Source organism: Spermophilus citellus, assembly GCF_964194105.1.
Source record: "Spermophilus citellus genome assembly, chromosome: 9".
Lineage (NCBI taxonomy): Eukaryota > Metazoa > Chordata > Mammalia > Rodentia > Sciuridae > Spermophilus > Spermophilus citellus.
In genome coordinates, this window is record NC_138191.1 from 81821729 (window position 1) to 81841359 (window position 19631).

Sequence of the window (19631 nt, forward strand, 5' to 3'; positions counted from 1 at the left end):
TATAGTGTCATAGTCTCTATGAAGCTATGATAAATCAACAATCAAACTTGAAATGGAATCACTGCCTAATTAAGCCTTATCATTCATTATCTTGCTTTACCATGTAAAATAATTTATTCCATTATGACCATGTATCAGCTCTACAAACAGGCATAGACTTTTTATTCAGAGATCACAATATCATGAAATGTATTCATCTTTGATGCACATACGATTTCAATTTTTCTATTGCATAACAGATAAAAAATTCATTGGAATGGAAAGTCATGCTATTACCCTTGCATTACTGCATATTATAAGGGAACAAAAAGAATTAGGAAGGGAAGAGTGATTTATATGCAGCATGGATATTTATTTATCTCTAGTTAGATAAACATAGAACCAAATCTCAGTAAAATTGACTGAACGTCTTTAGGGAAGTTCAGGTTAGTATACTTATTTTTAAGAGAAAAGAATAGGATCATTATTGAGCACAAAAAGTTGAACCTCGCTTTTTAATTCATTTTCTTTCCACTAATTTAGTATTTTAAATATTCCAAGAAGGTAAATGTTCCAAGTATTGGGTTATTTTTTTAAAACTTAAAATTTAAAATTTAACTGTAAATTTACCACTTCTATTTTGTGTAGAGGCAAGCCCTTGCACATAAAAAAGAAAAAAAAAGGTTAATATCACAACTTATAATGAACCCAAATAAATATGTAAAAGTTAAATTGTATTGATTCTATTCATTTAAAAAAGATACTGCTATATGACATATTTTGCTATAATTTGTGTCCAGAATGATGTAAAAAATTAAAAATTTTAAATTAAGATAAAGATGGTACATATTTCTGGGGTAACATAATCTTCAATATACCTATACATTGTATAATGTTTATATTAGGTTCAACACACCAATCTCAAACATTTATTATTTCTTCATGATAAAAACATTTAAAATCTTTTTTTTCTAACTTTTGAAATATACACCAGTTTGTCTTCGATGGTCATTCTACTGTGCACACTAGATCTTCTTGTGCCTATCTAACTGTAATTAGTATCCACTGATAACCTTCTCCCCATCCTTTCAAATTACAAGTACATAAAAATTATGAGCATATGGTATTTATCTTGAGAAACTTAAAATGGAAAATAAGATATAATATTAGTAGGTCTCTATCCTATCTATACCCAATGATAGAAAACATGTATTTTTATTATAAGTAAAAAAATTTTAAAAACCAACAATTTTCTTTGTCATAATGTGAAAGGTGAAGAAAAATACTAAATCAATATTTCCTGGACCATATAGTTGGTAGTATATTTCAATAAAAATATGATTATTGTTTAAAAAAAGCCCCAAATGTGTTAGAAAACTAAAATCAATTGAACAAGTAGTAAGATAGTAGATGAAGGGGAATAGCAAAAATAACTGCTGTTGGAAGTAAAAAATGATAAACTTGGAAAATAAAAGACTAATGAGCTAAAAGAGTATTATTTGAAAGATTTAAAAACTAGAAAAAATTCTGGCAAAGTTAATAGAATAAAATATGAAACAAACAATGTTAGTGTAATGGTTTAGATATGAGGTGTCCCCCCAAAGCTCATGTGTGAGAAAATGCAAGAAATTTACAGCTGGAATAATTGGGTTATGAAACTAATCAGTGCATTCCTCTACTGATATGAATTAACTGGGTGATAACTGTAGGTAAATCGGGTGTGATTGGAGGGGTAGGTCACTGAGGAAATGCCATTGAAGTATATATTTTGCTTCTGATGAGGGAAGCTCTCTCTACTCCCTGATCACATGTTCTGAGCTGTCTCTGACACATGTCACATGTCTCTGCCACACCTTTCCACCATGATGTTCTGCCTCACCTTGGACCTATAGCAATGGAATTTCAGGACATTTATTGATTGAAACCCCAAAGAATTTTTTTTCTCCTCTACAGTGTTCTTGTCAGGTCTTTTGGTCACAGTGATGAAGAAGCTGACTAAAACAGGAAGGCAAAGAAGGAGAACAGTCACAGATATGGTGTAGATTTATAAAAAGTATAAGAGAAAATCTGGGTGATAAAATGGATTATCTCCTAGTTAAGTTATAATTTATGAAAAAGTGACACAAGAAGATATAAAGAAATAACAACTTATAGTGAAATACAATTTACATATAGATGACATGATTTACATATAAAAATTTAAAAATCTGCTAGTTCTATATTAAAACTATATTCAGCAGCTAGTTGAATGTAAGATAAAGATGTCAAAATTAGTAGTTTCTACAGAGTATCAACCAAAATTAGAAAAAAAAGTATTTTTTTAAAAAGGGATACAACTTATGAAAGTAATGACCTAAAATATTTGGAAATAAATATTAACAAAATGCATGTAATATCTTCTTGAAAAAAATCACAATACTCCATTGAAACAAAAATAAGACCTATATAAAGAGAAATAGCATGTTCATGGATTATAATATTCACATCAGAAAGCTATAAGCTCATTCCAATTAATCTTTAAATCTAAGACAATTTTATAAAATTCCCACTAGATTGCATAGCTTGAAAAGTTGAAACTAAAATTCCTATGGGAGAATTCAGACCCAAGAATAACAAAAACACATTTGAAAATTTAAAAAAAGAGTAAAAACATAACTTGTAAGTTCAGATATTATAACTTAATATTAAATTACAGTGATTGGAACAATGTGGCAATAGCACAGGAATAGGCTAATATGTTGATGGAACAGAAGAGATTTTGGGAAAGATTTTTTATACCTAAATTAGGTATAAAAATGAAACAAACTCTAAATCAGTAAGCAAACAAGGGACTCTGTAAATGTTGCTGGCACAAGTAATCATCTATTAATACAAAAAGCGAAGAGAAAAAAAGAATTTTTAATTATAAATAACACAAAATGAAGTGCAAATGAATTAAATGCCTAAATGTAAAGAAACAATCCATAAGTTTGAGAAGAAACTATAGAAAAGTATCTTGTGATATTAAAGCAAGGAAGAAATACTTCAATGTGTTATAAAATATAGACTATAAAGGTTTGAATGATAAATTTTATTACATTAAATTTGGAATTATTTTATGACAAATGACATCTCAAAAAATTGGGAGGTGATATCTGTAGCACATATAACCAACAAGGAACTTGTGTTAATAGTATATAAATCTTTCAAATCACCAAGAACCTAAAAGACAAACAATCCAAAATAAAAATATGAAACAAAAAAGATAACCTGTAGAGATCACTAGACTGGCCAATTAAAAAAAAAAAAAAAGCTTAAAATGCCAACTTAGTAACTAGGGAAATCTAAATTATCAAATTACCTTGTAGGTCCATCTATGGGGTGGGAACTGTGGTACTTTTGTGGGTGCAAGTACATCAGATCACATCAATTACCAAAGATGAATTTCAGAAACACGATATGGAATGAAAAATTTGTAGATAATCTACACAATATGTTAGTACTTCATTCAAACTTTAAGTACATTAATTCTGAGAGAAAGAAAGTGGGAAGGGATGAGGATAAGCATTTACATGTCTCTGTAATTTTTTTTCTATTTTAGAAAGGGGTATGATATCTATAATAAATGTTTACATTTTTAATCTCCATGTTAGGCACATGTGGGCCACAGTCACATTAACATTGGTGTCTCTCTTAGTTTCTTCATGCTTAAAATATTTGAGTGTTTAAAAATTATAACCATATAAATATTTTAATATATCTAAGTATCGAGTGTTTTTAATAAAATATATGTGAGAATGAATGTACAAAGTAAAGAGGCTGGACCCTTGGCTTAATTTAGGAGTTCAGAGACCTCATAGGAATAATGACCCTTGAATTGAATATTGAATAGACTAAGATTGAATCAGAGTAAAAGAGGTGTGAAAGGTGAATTAGGCAGAGGAAATAATACAAATATAGTAAAAGAAGCACTGAAACAGTGAAATATTTGAAGAAGCTTTTCTGTGTCCAGACAATGAATTTCAAAAGAACAGCTCATCCTTGGTGGGATGCACATTTGGAATGAAAGCCCTGGGAGTGTGGGAATTCTCAATTATGTGTTAGGGAGTCTACATTCTGCCCTAGATCTTCTGAAGTATCTAAATTGGAAAGTAATGTCTTAGCGACTTACAAAGAGTACTAAAACTTTCTTGTGGAGGATGAGTTTGAAGATGGTGGTGGCAGTGCTGGAGATAAGGCAATCAATTAGGAGTCAATTTAAATAGTCTTGGAAACCCAATGGTAACTAAATTAAGACTGTAGCAATAGGGATAGTAAGAGGAGAGTGGACTTGCCATGTGCTATATATTTAGGTGGCCAATTTGGCAGGAGTTGGTGACAGAATGGATATAGAAGTTGGAGAGGAGAACGGATTTTTGCATTGAATGCCTGTGTGGGCCACAGTCACATTAAAAGTGAACTGGAAAATGTAGGAAAAGAGAATTCGAGTGGGTGGTAAGTTTGGTTTAAAATACACTATGTTAAGTGTGTTGTGGAATATATATGTAGCTGTGCCCAGCATGTACTAGGCCATATAGTCCAAAACTTAATGGATGAAGCCAAAGCTAGACATGAAGTAGTCATTATGCCAAAGAACAAGGATATTTAACATATTACAACATGGCAGGTAGAGCAGATTTTAGTGGTGACTCATTACTTACTGTAGTTTTATTTCTGTCTTTTCTACAACTGAGTATAGATTCCCAGTGTTCTAGATGTGACCCTATGTTAGGTGGGGGTCTCTAATGTAATATAACATAAAAACCATAATTTTTTTTATTGATTATTTAAAGCATTACATAGCTCATGATAATATCATCTTTCATACATTTGACTCAAATTGTGTTTTGAACTCCCATTTTCACCCCAAATACAGATTGCAGAATCACATCTGTTACATATTCACATTTTGACATAATGCCATATTAGTGACTGTTGTATTCTGCTACCTTTCCTATCCCCTACTATCCCCCCTCCCCTCCCCTCCCCTCCCATCTTCCCTCTCTACCTCCCCTGCTGTTGTTCAATTCTCTCCCTTTTTTTCCCTCCCCCTTGCCCCTCATAACCTCTTATAATTTTATGTATCATTGAAGGTCTCCTACTATTTCCATGTGCTTTCCCTTCTCTCTCCGTTTCTCTCCCCCCATTCGTCTTTGCTTACTGTAGTCTTTTCCTCATGCTCTTCCTTCCTGTTCTGTTCTTAGTTGTTCTCTTTATATCAAAGCAGACATTTGGCATTTGTTTTTTAGGGCTTGGCTAGCTTCGCTTAGCATAATCTGCTCTAATGCCATCCATTTCCTTGCAAATTCTATGATTTTGTCATTTCTTAGTGCTGCATAATACTCCATTGTGTATAGATGCCACATTTTTTTTATCCATTCATCTATTGAGGGGCATCTAGATTGGTTCCACAGTCTAGCTATTGTGAATTGTGCCGCTATAATCATTGATGCAGCCGTATCCATATAGAGCGCTTTTTTAAGGTCCTCAGGGAATAGTCCGAGAAGGGCGATAGCTGGGTCAAATGGTGGATCCATTCCCAGCTTTCCCAGGAATCTCCATACTGCTTTCCAAATTGGCCTCACCATTTTGCAGCCCCACCAGCAGTGTACAAGTGTACCCTTTTCCCCACATCCCCGCCAACACTTATTGTTGTTTGACTTCATAATGGCTGCCAATCTTACTGGAGTGAGATGGTATCTTAGGGTGGTTTTGATTTGCATTTCTCTGATTGCTAGAGATGGTGAGCATTTTTTCATGTACTTGTTGATTGATTGTATGTCCTCCTCTGAGAAGTGTCTGTTCAGGTCCTTGGCCCATTTGTTAATTGGGTTATTTGTTATCTTATTGTTTAATTTTTTGAGTTCTTTGTACATTCTGGATATTAGGGCTCTATCGGAGGTGTGGGGGGTAAAAATTTGTTCCCAGGATGTAGGCTCTCTATTTACCTCTTTTATTGTTTCTCTTGCTGAGAAAAAACTTTTTAGTTTAAGTAAGTCCCATTTGTTTATTCTTGTTGTTAACTCTTGGGCTATGGGTGTCCTATTAAGGAATTTGGAGCCCGACCCCACAATATGTAGATCGTAGCCAACTTTTTCTTCTATCAGACGCAGTGTCTCTGATTTGATATCTAGCTCCCTGATTCATTTGGAGTTAATTTTTGTGGATGGCGAGAGAAAGGGATTCAATTTCATTTTGTTGCATATGGATTTCCAATTTTCCCAGCACCATTTGTTGAAGATGCTATCCTTCCTCCATTGCATGCTTTTAGCCCCTTTATCAAATATAAGATAGTTGTAACTTTGTGGATTAGTCTCTGTGTCTTCTATTCTGTACCACTGGTCCACCTGCCTGTTTGGGTACCAGCACCATGCTGTTTTTGTTACTATTGCTTTATAGTACAGTTTGACCTCTGGTATCGCTATACCTCCAGATTCACACTTCCTGCTTAGAATTGCTTTTGCTATTCTGGGTCTTTTGTTTTTCCATATGAATTTCATGATTGCTTTGTCTATTTCTACAAGAAATGCCGTTGGGATTTTGATTGGCATCGCATTAAACCTGTAGAGAACTTTGGGTAATATCGCCATTTTGATGATGTTAGTTCTGCCTATCCATGAACAGGGTACATTTTTCCATCTTCTGAGATCTTCTTCTATCTCTCTCTTTAGGGTTCTGTAGTTTTCATTGTATAAATCTTTCACCTCTTTTGTTAGGTTGATTCCCAAGTATCTCATTTTCTTTGAGGATATTGTGAATGGAGTGGTTTTCCTTATTTCCATTTCAGAGGTTTTGTTGCTGATATACAGGAATGCCTTTGATTTATGCGTGTTGATTTTATAACCTGCCACTTTGCTGAATTCATTTATTAACTCTAGCAGCTTCTTTGTAGACTCTTTTGGGTCTGTTAAGTATATTATCATGTCATCCGCAAATAGCGATAGTTTAATTTCTTCTTTTCCTATTTTTATGCCTTTAATTTCTTTTGTCAGTCTAATTGCTCTGGCTAGTACTTCGAGAACTAAATTGAATAGAAGTGGTGATAGAGGGCATCCCTGTCTTGTTCCAGATTTTAGAGGAAATGCCTTCAGTTTTTCTCCGTTTAGGATGATGCTAGCCTGAGGTTTAGCATATATAGCTTTTACAATGTTTAGGTAAGTTCCTGTTATCCCTAGTTTTTCTAGTGTTTTGAACATAAAGGGATGCTGTACTTTGTCAAATGCTTTTTCTGCATCCATCGAGATGATCATGTGGTTCTTGTCTTTAAGTCTATTGATGTGGTGAATAGCATTTATTGATTTCCGTATATTGAACCATCCTTGCATCCCAGGAATGAATCCTATTTGATCATGGTGCACAAGTTTTCTGATATGTTTTTGATTCGCCAGAATTTTATTGAGAATTTTTGTATCCAAGTTCATTAGAGATATTGGTCTGTCGTTTTCTTTCTTTGAAGTATCTTTGTCTGGTTTTGGGATCAAAGTGATGTAACTACACAAAGGAAAAACCATAATTTTTAAAAAGAATGCTTCCATACAATGCTACTTACCGGCCAGTTATTGTGCACCTATCTTGTGCACTGTATATTGTGATACTGCTCTGAATAGAGAAATGAATAAGAGAGTCTCTGATTTTAAGTTTTTATATTTTTTATTTCTTATTTTAGTTATACATGACAGTACAATGTATTTTGACACATCATACATACATGCAGTATATCTTCCCATTTTTGTGGTTGTGCATGATATGGAGTTATACTAGTTGTGTATTCATAAGATGCATAGAAACTAAATTAAGAAGTGAAATAAGTTTAAAACAAAAGCACACAGAAAGTAAAAAGATATTACAGGGGAAAAGAACAATGTATTGCTTTATGTATGGGGTCAGGAAAGTTTCTCGGAATAATTGACATCTAAAGTTTTTTTTTTTTTTTTAAAGGCAGAGAGGTCTCTGAATGATGGGATATAACACTGGGGAGGAAGGAATATTCTGGGCAGAGAAAACAGTACAGATCCTGTGTCACAGGAGTGAACTGAGGTCTTTGGGAATGACCATTTGGCATTGCCTGAGGCTGAAATGGAAAGGAGAGGGCAAGTTGGAGATATGGTTACAGAGGTAGATAGAAGCTATTCAGAAAAATTGTGCAGATAGCTTTCTGCACACAATTGCCCACTTACATAAAGATTTTAATACAAACTAGTATTTTTGAGAGAAAAATAGTGAATCAGGATGACAGGCAGAAGAATTGGATGTGAAAAGTAAAGATTGGAAGCCAAGTGGAAAACCAAGATCAGATTTAACCTCAGCCTCTGAGTGAATTAATTTATTAAGGGGTCACTCATCTAATTCAAGCACATTTCAGGAAAATTTATACTTGGTTTGATAATACATGTGTGAGCTTCCATCTCAAACATCCTACGTCCTGTCATTAAATACCAGTACTGCTGATTTCTCTTGCCTCTGCCTCTTTCCCACCAGGGTTTTTGCAACCTTGTCAATGGTGATGCTGATGCTGCCTTTATTTCCTCCTCTGTTCTTCCTTCACTTGACAGACTTCCAAAGGAGATATAATGCTCCTTAAGTTACTGTCTGGGTCTCCCACCGAATTCAACAACAGCTTTTTTAGTTATGATTTTCTAAAAGGGCTGATATGAAAAGTTTTGTGCCATATGTGTAATTTCTAGCAGTGCTTGATAAATCATCATACTCATCAAGCCTTCAGTATGGTATCAGTGCTGCAGAATGGTTCACCATCTCTGGCCTGAGTTTTTGATTCCCAGCACATAGTTAACTATAAGCAAAGCTAAAAGCCACTAAATGATAGTTTCAAGGACTTCTAAGGATGCTCATAGACTACTTTGTAGGTAGAGAAGTATAATGTTCAGTTCGCTTGCTGGAAATAAATTTTTTTTTCTATAAAAGGGCCATCAAGAAATATTACATGCTCTCAAAAAATGCCACATTTCAGGAGATCCAAGATGGAGGAATAGAGGCTGCTCCACGGCATAAAACCAAGAGAGTAGACAGGCAGCTTCTCCTCAAGATGAGTGAACAAAACAAAAAGGGAGGGGACTTTACTGGAGCTTAAAACTGGACGTTCTAAGCAGCCTGGGGACACAGGAGGTTGGATATAATAAAATAAGGAAAAAAAAATCACCAGTGGCACAGCCACTGCCACAGCTGGGCCTGAATCTCCAGCCAGAGAGGTCCCTCTATGAGCATAATGGAGGGAAAAGGGAAGTAAAGAAACCTGCACTTTTGGGAGATGTGTCTGGGTCCAGAGCATTTAGAGTTCAAGGACATTACCCAACAAACCTGAGACAGGCTACACAATATCTGTGTGCAGGGAAGAAGCCACCATCTCTCCAGGTGGTGTTCCGAGGACAAAGGAAGGATACATTTAGCAGCTGAAGCGCAGGGGTCTGCAGCTGAGAAAGCCGATTCCTGGCAGACCTGAGTATGGCTCGAAATATAGGCCCAGGAAACACACTCTGTACCACACAGAGTGTGCTTAAGTGACCAGAAGAAAAATCAAATGTGGAGAGAGGTTTACATAGGGGACAACTGGTTGAGGAAACTCACTTAGCTTGACTTCTCCCCCTCTCATCTGACTGCTTGAAGGACCTGCTGGGAGAGACACATCTGCTTGGGAACTCAGAAGGGAAGGGGTGGGAGAGATTGTTTGGAGACTGAAGCAGAGACCAGGAAATGTGAGTTCTGCAGGTGACATAGGGGACTAAGAATTGGCTCCCCTACCATACAAGTGGAACCCAGGGGAGATCCCTGGGGTAAAGCCTTCCAGTGTGGACCAACAATTACTGGGCCCTGGAGATGCACTGATTTAAAATCTCCAGACCAACTGGCATTCAGAGAAGAGCCTGGAGCTCACCTAAGCCTAAGTCCTTAATCAGGTTACCTCTCTCACTCCAGCAAGCCAGGGAGTGGAACATCACACTCCAGAAGACTCTACCTACAACTGCTGAGAAGAGAAGCTGAATCTTTTGAACTCCAACAGAAAGAATTCTTTAACTTTTCATCAAGATTTTTTTTTCTTTTCTTTTTTAAATTCTTTTTCTCTGATGAATTGTGATTTTGATGGCACATGGACATTTATACAGTTTCATATTTTTCTTTCTCATCTAGCATTTTTGAAGCCAGTTATTTTATGTGGATTAGTTGTGTTTTTTTTTTTTTTTTTGTGAACTAGGATATTTGATTGGTATATTTTAGTTTTGCTTTGTATTTTATTTTTAATTTTTTTAAAATTTTTACTTTGTGTATATTTTTTTCCTACCTGTTTCCCTTGATTCTCTCTTTTCTTCTGCTAATAGTCAACCTCTACGGTTCTTTCTTTCACTCTTCCTTTAATATTTTACTTCTGTCTTCTCTCCTATATCTCTTTTGTTCTCACCCTGTCCACCATTTGAAATTGTAAGCCATTTGACAAACTTGCTGTTTTTATTAGAGTAACTGATCGTACCATTTCTGTTTATTGTGATAATTAACATTGTAAGTGTCACAGCAGAAACTATTTGGTTTAATGTTATAAATCGTTTACATTGATTGTTGTTATTATTCGTCTCCCACTAAACAGTGAGGTACTGGAAACCTTCAGGAACACTATGAGTCCAAGGGTATAGAAACTCTACTGCTTCAGATCCATATTGTTACATGGGTAGACATACAAACAACATGAAAAATCAAGGGAACAAATAACCCCAAGCAAATCAAGATACTCCAATAATAGAATCCAGCACATCACAGTGGAAGAAATGACAGAGAAGGAGTTTAGAATGTATATACTTAAACTGATCTACAAAGTAAAGGATGATGGGGCTGGGGTTGTAGCTCAGTGGTAGAGTGCTTGCCTCGCAGGTGGAAGGCACTGGATTAGATCCTCAGCTCAGCACCACACAACAATAAAACAAAGGTATTATGTCCTTCTACAACTAAAAAAAAAGGATAATGTAAGAGAGCAAATGTAAATAGCAAAAGATGAATTCAATAAAGAGATAAAGATTCTAAAAAAAAATCAAACAGAAATCCTCGAAATGAAGAAGACAATAAACCAAATTAAAAATTCAACGAAAAGCATCACCAACAAACTAGACCACTTGGAAGACAGAACCTCAGGCAACGAAGACAAAATATATAATCTTGAAAATAGAGTTGGCCACAGAGAGAAGATGTTAAGAAACCATGAACAGAACTTCCAGGAATTATGAGATAACATGAAAAGATCAAATTTAAGATTTATCAGGATAGATGAAGGTGTGGAGATACGAACCAAAGGAAAGCATAATCTTTTCAATGAAATAGTATCAGAAAATTTCCCTAATCTAAAAAATGAAATGGAAAATCAAATACAAGAGGCTTACAGGACCCCAAGTGCACAAAATTACAACAGACTCATATCAAATCACACTATAATGAAAATGCCTAGCATACCAAATAAATATAGAATTTTAAAGGATTCAAGAGAAAAATATCAGATTACATATAGGGGGAAACCAATATGGATCTTTGCTGATTTCTCAAACTAGACCCTCAAAGCTAAGAGGTTCTGGTATAACATCTACCAAGCTTTTAAAGAAAATGGATGCCAAGCAAGAATTCTATATCCAGCAGAATTAAGCATCAGATTTGAAGATGAAATAAATACCTTATATGCTAGGCAAATTATTTTAAAAAGTTAAAATAATTTGCAACTAGAAAGCCTGTATTACAGAATATTCTGAACAAAATATTACATGCAGATGAAATGAAAAAAAAGTAGAAACCAGCAAAGGGAGGAACTACACTAAAGGAATAGTCAATCAAAGGAGAAAGTAATACAAATTAAAAACTTGAAATAAACCAAAATGACTGGGAATACAAATCATATCTCAATAATAACCTTGAATGTTAATGGTCTAAACTCATCAATCAAAAGACACAGACTGTCAGATTGGATTAAAAAAAACAATACCCAGCAATATGCTGTCTCCAAGAGACTCACCTCATAGGCAAAGACATCCACTGACTGAAGACAAAAGGATGGGAAAAAGCATATGACTCACTTGGATCATGTAAACAAGAAGGCGATTCTATCCTCATAACGGATAAAGTGGCCTTCAAGCCTAAGTTAATCAGAAGGGTCAACGAAGGATATTTCATACTGCTTAAGGGAATTATGTATCAGCAAGATGTAACAATCATAAATATTTATGCTCCCCCAAATGAGGCACCTATATACATCAGACAAACTCTTCTCAATTTCAAGACTCAAATAGACCACAACACAATAATACTGGGTGACTTTAACACACCTCTCTCACTACTGTATAGATCCTCTAAACAGAAACTAAACAAAGAAACTATAGAACTAAATAATACAATGAATAATTTAGACTTAACAGACATATATAAAATATTTCATCCATCAATGAATGAATACACTTTCTTCTAAACAGCACATGGATCCTTCTCTAAAATAGACCATATATTATGCCACAAAGCAACTCTTAGCAAATACAAAAAATTATAGATAATACGCTGCACTCTATCAGATCATAAAGGAATGTAATTAGAAATCAATGATAGAATAAAAAGTAGAAGCTACTCTAACACCTGGAGACTAAATAATACACTATTGAATGATGAATGGATAGTACAAAAAATCAGGGATAAAATAAAAAAATACTTAGAGGTAAATGAGAATAGGGATACAATATATCAAGATCTCTGGGACACTATGAAGGCAGTGCTAAGAGGAAAGTTCACTGCATTGAGCTCATTAATTAAAAGAATAGAAAGTCAACAAATAATGACCTAAAATTATATCTCAAAGTCCTGGAAAAAGACAAACGAAAGTCCTAGAAAAAAATCAACAACCAAAAGCAGTAGAAGAGAGGTAATAATTAAAATCAGAGCTAAAATCAATGAAATTGAAACAAAGAAATTAAAAAAAATAACCAAACAAAAAGTTGGTTCTTTGAAAAGATAAATTAAATTGATAAACCCTTAGCCATGTTAACAAAGAAAAGGAGATAAAAAACTCAAATTACTAAAATTTGTGATAAAAACAGAAATATCAAGATAGATACTACTGAAATAAGAAGATAATCAGAAATTATTTAGAAAATTTAAACTCAGATAAAACAGAAAATATTGAAGACACTGACAAATTTCTAGAGACATATGAACTATCCAAACGGAATCAGGAGGACATAATCAATTTAAACAGATCAATCTCAAACAATGAAATAGAGGATACCATCAAAAACCTGCCAACAAAGAAAATCCCAGGACCAGATGAATTTTCAGCCAAGTTCTACAAGAACTTCAAAGAAGAATTAACAATAGTACTTCTCAAATTTTACCATGAAATTGAAAGGAGGGAACCTTTCCAAACTTCTTCTATGAAGCTAGTATCACCCTGATACCAAACCCAAACAAAGAAACATCAAGGAAATACAACTTCAGACCAATATCCCTGATGAACACAGATGTAAAAATTCTGGATAAAATTATGGAAAATCACATGCAGAAACATATGAAAAAGATTATGTACCACGATCAAGTGGGGTTCTTCCCAGGATGCAAGGTGGGTTGAATTTACAGAAATCAATAAACAAAATGCATCACATCAGTAGGTTTTAAGACAAGAATCATATGATCATCTTAATAGATGCAGAGAAAGCATTTGACAAAACACAGTACCCCTTTATGTTCAGAAACTAGTAAAACTAGGGATAGTAGGAACATCCCTCAACATTGTAAAGGCTATATATGCTAAACCCAAGGGCAACATCATTCTAAATGGAGGAAAATTGAAATCATTTCCTCTAAAACCTGGAACAACACAAGGCTGCCTTCTTTCACCAATTTTATTCAATAATGTCCTTGAAACTCTAGCCAGTGTAATTAGACAGAAGAAAGAAATTAAAGAGATACAAATAGGAAAAGAAGAACTCAAACTATCACTATTGGCAGAGGACATGATTCTATATTTAGAAGATCAAAAAAATTCCATTAGAAAACTTCTAGAACTAATAAATGAATTCAGCAAAGTAGCAGGCTATAAAATTAACACCCATAAATCAAATGTGTTCCTACACATCAATGATGATTCTACTGAAAGAGAAAAACTACCCTGTTCACAATAGCCTCAAAAAAAATTGGGGGAATCAAATTTAACAAAACACTCTACAATAAAAACTACAGAACACTAAAGAAAGAAATTAAAAAGAATTTTAAAGATGGAAAGATCTCCAATGCTCCTGGATAGGCAGGATTAACATTCTCAAAATGGCCATACTACCAAAAGCATTATATAGATTTAATGCAATTACTATTAAAATTCCAATGACATTCTTCATAGAAATAGAAGCAATCATGAAATTCATTTGGAAAAATAAGAGACCCAGAATATTCAAACCAATTTTTAGCAAGTAAATTGAAGCGGGAGGCATCACAATACCAGAACTTAAACTATAGTAAACAGCAATAATAACAAAAAATGGCATGGTATTGGTACCAAAACAGATATGTAGACCAGTGGTACAGAATTGAAGACACAGAGACAAACCCACATAAATAAGTTTTCTCATACTGGACAAAGATCCCCAAAACATCCATTGGAGAAAACATAGCCTCTTTAACAAATGGTGCTAGGAAAACTGAAAATTCATATGTAGCAAAATGAAATTAAACCCCTCTCTCTCACACTACCTAAAAGTCAACTCAAAGTGAATCAAGGACTTAGACACTAGAACAGAGAACCTACTCCTAATAGAAGAAAAAGGAGGCCCAAATTTCCACCATGTCTAGCTTAGGAATTGACTTCCTTAATAAGACTTTTTTTTTTTTTTTAGAGAGAGAGAGAGAGAGAGAGAGAGAGAGAGAGAGAAATTTTTTAATATTTATTTTTTAGTTATTGGCAGACACAACATCTTTGTTTGTATGTGGTGCTGAGGATCGAACCCGCACACATGCCAGGTGAGCGCATTACCGCTCGAGCCCCATCCTCAGCCCCTCCTTAATAAGACTTCTAAAGTGCAAGATGCAAAATCAAGAATCAATAAATTGGGGTTGGGGATATAGCTCAGTTGGTAGAGTGCTTGCCTCAAATGCATAAACCTCTGGGTTCAATCCCCAGCACTATTTAAAAAAAAGAATCAATGGGATAGAATCAAACTAAACAGCTTTTTCACAGCAAAAGAAACAATCAATAATGAGAAGAGAGAGCCTACAGAATTAAGAATATCTTTACCACATACATCTCAGATAGAGGATTAATCTCCAGGATATATAAAGGACTGAAAAAAATTAATACCAAAAAACAAATAACACAATCAAGAAATGGGCCAAATAACTGAACAAACACCTCACAAAAGAAAAATATAATCAAAATCAACAAATATAAAAAAATGTTCAACATCTCTAGCAATTAGAGAAATGCAAATCAAAACTGCACTGAGATTTTATCTTACTGCAGTCAGAATGGCAACCATAAATATGAGCAAAAATAAATGTTGGTAAGGCTTTGGGGGAAAAGGTACACTCATACATTGCTCTTGGGACTGCAAATTGGTGCAACCACTATGTAAAGCAGTACGGAGATTTCCTCAGAAACTTGGAATTGAACCTCATTTTATTCAGTCATCCTACTCCTTGATTTATACCCAAAGGTCTAGAAATCAGCATAGTGACACAGCTACCTCAAAATTTATAGCAGCACAATTCACAATAGTCAGGCTTTGGAACCAACCTAGATGCCCTTCATGAGTGGATTAAGAAAATGTGGTATATAAACACAATGGAATATTACTTGGCCTTAAAGAAGAATGAAATTATGTCATTTGCTAGTAAATGGATAGAAATGGAGAATATTGTGCTGAGTGAAATAAGCCAATTCCAAAGAACCAAAGGCCAAATGTTTCTTTGATATGTGGATGGATGCTAATTAACACTAAGGTAAGAAGGACAAACAGAGGTACTTTGGTTATACAGAGGGGAGGGAAAGAAGGGGAGGAGGTATGGGGGTAGGAATGATAGTAGAATGTATTGGAAATCATCACTCTATGTGCACATGATGATTACATGTGTAACTACATCATGTACAACCCCAAAATAAGAAGTTATATTCCATTTATGTATGATATGTCAAAATGCATTCTACTGTCATGTATAACTAATGAAAACAAATTAAAAAATTAAAAATAAAAAATGCCAATTTCTCAAGAGTATTATGTTTATCTTTGGTGACATATTTTTCTCATTCTTTTTAAAAATCAGATAACTTTTTATTTGCTTGAATAATCTGGATAATTCTGCGTTAAGATCGAGGGATGTGGTATTTGGCCATATGATATTTTTTAGAAATCATAATCTGGAAGTGGACTTTATGTATGAATATATATAAATATATAGGTAGTAGCAATTGTCATGAAAGTGCAGAAATACCAGTCCATACACATATGTGAACTATTCTTAAATCTAAGTAAAGTAAATATATTCTTAAAAGAAGAGACAAATATATCTATTCTTAAAAGAATAATAGTAGGGGCTAGGGTTATAGCTCAGCAGCAGAGTGCTTGCCTCTTACATGTGAGGCACTGGGTTTGATCCCAACACTACACACACACACACACACACACACACACACACACACACACACAAAGAATAATAGTAGATGTGAGGTCATCTTTCAATTGGTGAAAGTCTAATTGCTGTTCTCTCTCTATACATGCATATAGTCCTATGATTATCTTCCTGAAAAAAATCTCTAAGTGGTGAGTTCAGTTGGTGTAGAAAGATATTTGTATCCTTTGTTTATACTCTTATTACCACTTTCAAACAAAATGATATTTTTTATTTAGATGCAATCCTGTTGCAGGGAAATCTATAGGCTATATCTTATACTTGAATTCTTTTCCAGCAGTTTTAATTAATCTTTCATTCCCTAAGAATGTATAATTGCAATTTGTGCTATGTAATTAAGTACTTCATTGGATAGCATTGTATGATATCACTGATTACTTACGTGTGTCAATCTGATCTCTCCCCCCCTCACAAATGACAGTGAAAACTTCTTGATGATTCTCAACCATTCCTTCATTAATTCTTTCAATACAAATTTACTGAGCTCCTAAATGTGTTACATACTCTTTTAGGTACTGGGAATATAGTGGAATACATAGCAAGAATAACAAAAAATTGGATGCTCACTGAATTTTAATTCTACTAAGGTGAATCCACATGATATGCAAGTATTTTAAATACATGAGGCATCAGTTTCTCAGGTGGGAAAAATAAATATAACCAATGAAGGGGAATGGGTGTGCTTTTAGTGGATAATAACAGCTGCATCTTACTTTAAACAGGATGGTCAGGGAAGGCTTGACCATGGAGAGTACATTTAAGCAAAAGCCTGACAATGTTAGAGGAATGTGCAATGCAGATATCTTTGGAGGAGTGCTCCTGGCAGAATAAAGAGGGACAAGGCCACTGCGATACTATCATGGAGCTCTGTACAGCATCATATTCCTCAGGGATATCATATTTCATGTGACTAGGAATTTTTTTTTCTGGTGGTCTTTTTAACAAAACAGATTCTAATTTACCTAGACTATCAAGTCAGTTTTTTCTAACTATTGTTGATGCTGTCTGAGCTTGGTTATAGTGATATGGAACCATCCTTAACCACATGGAATATATTACATCCTTTTCATATTCATGTCCTTACATTAAATATATCTTTACACACACCTGCTTATTTAATAATCTATAATCACTTGTTCAATGTCTAAGTCTCTTACTAGAACGTACGCTTCCTGAGGGCAGCGACCTGTTTTGTTCATGCCTAGCCCTTGGCACCAAGCATACTGACTGACATACCCTCAGCACTACTTGTTCAAGTGCACACAAGCACAAAGTTTCACTGGCAAAGTTAACGCTGAACAGGTCATATTTCATATCTTCATAATGCCTAGATATAACCCCTGTGACTGATCATTGCTTTATTCTCATAAAAAGGAGAGCTGAAGTCATTTGGAGATAAATGATAAATTAATAAAGTTGCAGAAGGCGTTCTGAAGACCAAACTTCCCTTCCATGAATACAGTAAATATCATTAACATGAATATCAACATGAGCATCATTATCATCAAAAACACCAGGTATACAAGTTTGGTCAAATATACAACAAATACTATTAAGCCCTGATTATTTACTGGGAACATCTCTGTTTGTGCTACATGTTGTACAACAAAAGAGAAAAGCCCCTCCCACTACATGATGAAGTTTACAATCGAGGTCAGAAGGTGATAGACAATTAGCATAGTAAATGAGCCAATTATATAATATTGTGAGGAGATTAAAGATAGGGGCCCAGTAAGAGAAACTGAGAGTATGATTTCATGTAGGGTAGAAAGTAGGCTTTTTTAAGTAGGTAATATTTGAAAACTGTTGGAAATATTCTGAGAATGAAGGGAAGAAGTAGTAAAGTGGCAGAAGAATATTCTCAATGAGACATCACATGTCTGAATTCAGAGGGAAAAGGTCTGAGTAATTCAGACACATTGGTAAAACAAGAGAGAGGCTCTCTGTCTTTGCATTATAATTTAAAATTTAATTTTTCAAAAAAAAAATAACTTATAGTTTTAACAAAACCAAAGAAAGTTATTTTATATTATTTACAACAAAAATCACATTTTCAATAAAAATCAAGATATTTGGAGATGAGAATCTTACCATTTTTACTGATGTCGAGTTCTTTAAGATTAACTAAACTAGCAATTGAGGTTGGCAGACTTGAAAGGTCATTATCAGGAATACTTAGTTTTCGTAGAGCTTGACAGTTGAACAATTGCTGAAATAGAAAATAATCATTTATTAGATCACAATTTGGTCAAGTCCATCATACATAAACTTAGTAGCAAAATTCAAGGCATGATTTTTATCAATGCAGTAGAAAGAAAGCCAGCTATAAAAACTTCACTTTCTCTTGTTCTTGTTTTCACAGTGGTTTCATGTTCTGTGTCTGTGTTCGTGCCTCCTTATTTTCTGCTATCCAGATGCAAAACCCCAAGTCTTCTATTCTTTCCCCTTCTGTTTGCCATTTACATTCAATTTGCTGCTGAATCCTACTTATTTCTTTTCTTTGGAAATAACTTCTGTCATCTATTTCTATTCCTGCAGCTACGAAGATTACCTCAATTCTCTTTTTGTGCAATCATGTTACATTTCATAAAGCATTACTTCCATTTCATCAGGTTGAACAGTTATTTATATGTCTTTGGTATCCCCCTACACTGCTTCATAAATACCTAGTAAATGAAACATTTAACTTCTGATATTCGGTGAAAAAAAAACCCACTGGTGGTTAGTTCATATTTTGTGTCAGACCAAAGTAGTAGGTGGGGAAGAGCCAGGTGCTAAAGAAATGGTTTTCAAATTCAGCTATAATCACTAGTGGATGGAAGTGCTTGTTTAAAATGTGGATTCTCAGGCTCTACTCAAATAGGTACTAATACAGCAGGTCTGGGAAGGAGGTAGAAAAATGTTGGCAATTTTATCAAGTACAATGATGATCTGAATATTTTAATGTAGGTATTTATGGTACTATATTTTTGAAAATAATAAATTCAGTT

The 19631-nt window shown here is 34.3% G+C and overlaps 1 protein-coding gene across 3 annotated transcripts in view; it reads right to left on the reverse strand.

Moving 5' to 3' along the window:
- LRRC7 (leucine rich repeat containing 7) overlaps positions 1–19631 on the reverse strand; it is a gene marked incomplete at both ends in the record, with an annotated part of 429491 nt that overhangs the window by 286204 nt on the left and 123656 nt on the right. For all 3 annotated transcript variants that reach the window (XM_081308133.1, XM_081308135.1, XM_081308134.1), the window contains one exon: positions 18733–18850. In XM_081308133.1, the coding sequence (XP_081164259.1) occupies positions 18733–18850 (118 nt within the window). The remainder of the gene's footprint in view (positions 1–18732; positions 18851–19631) is intronic.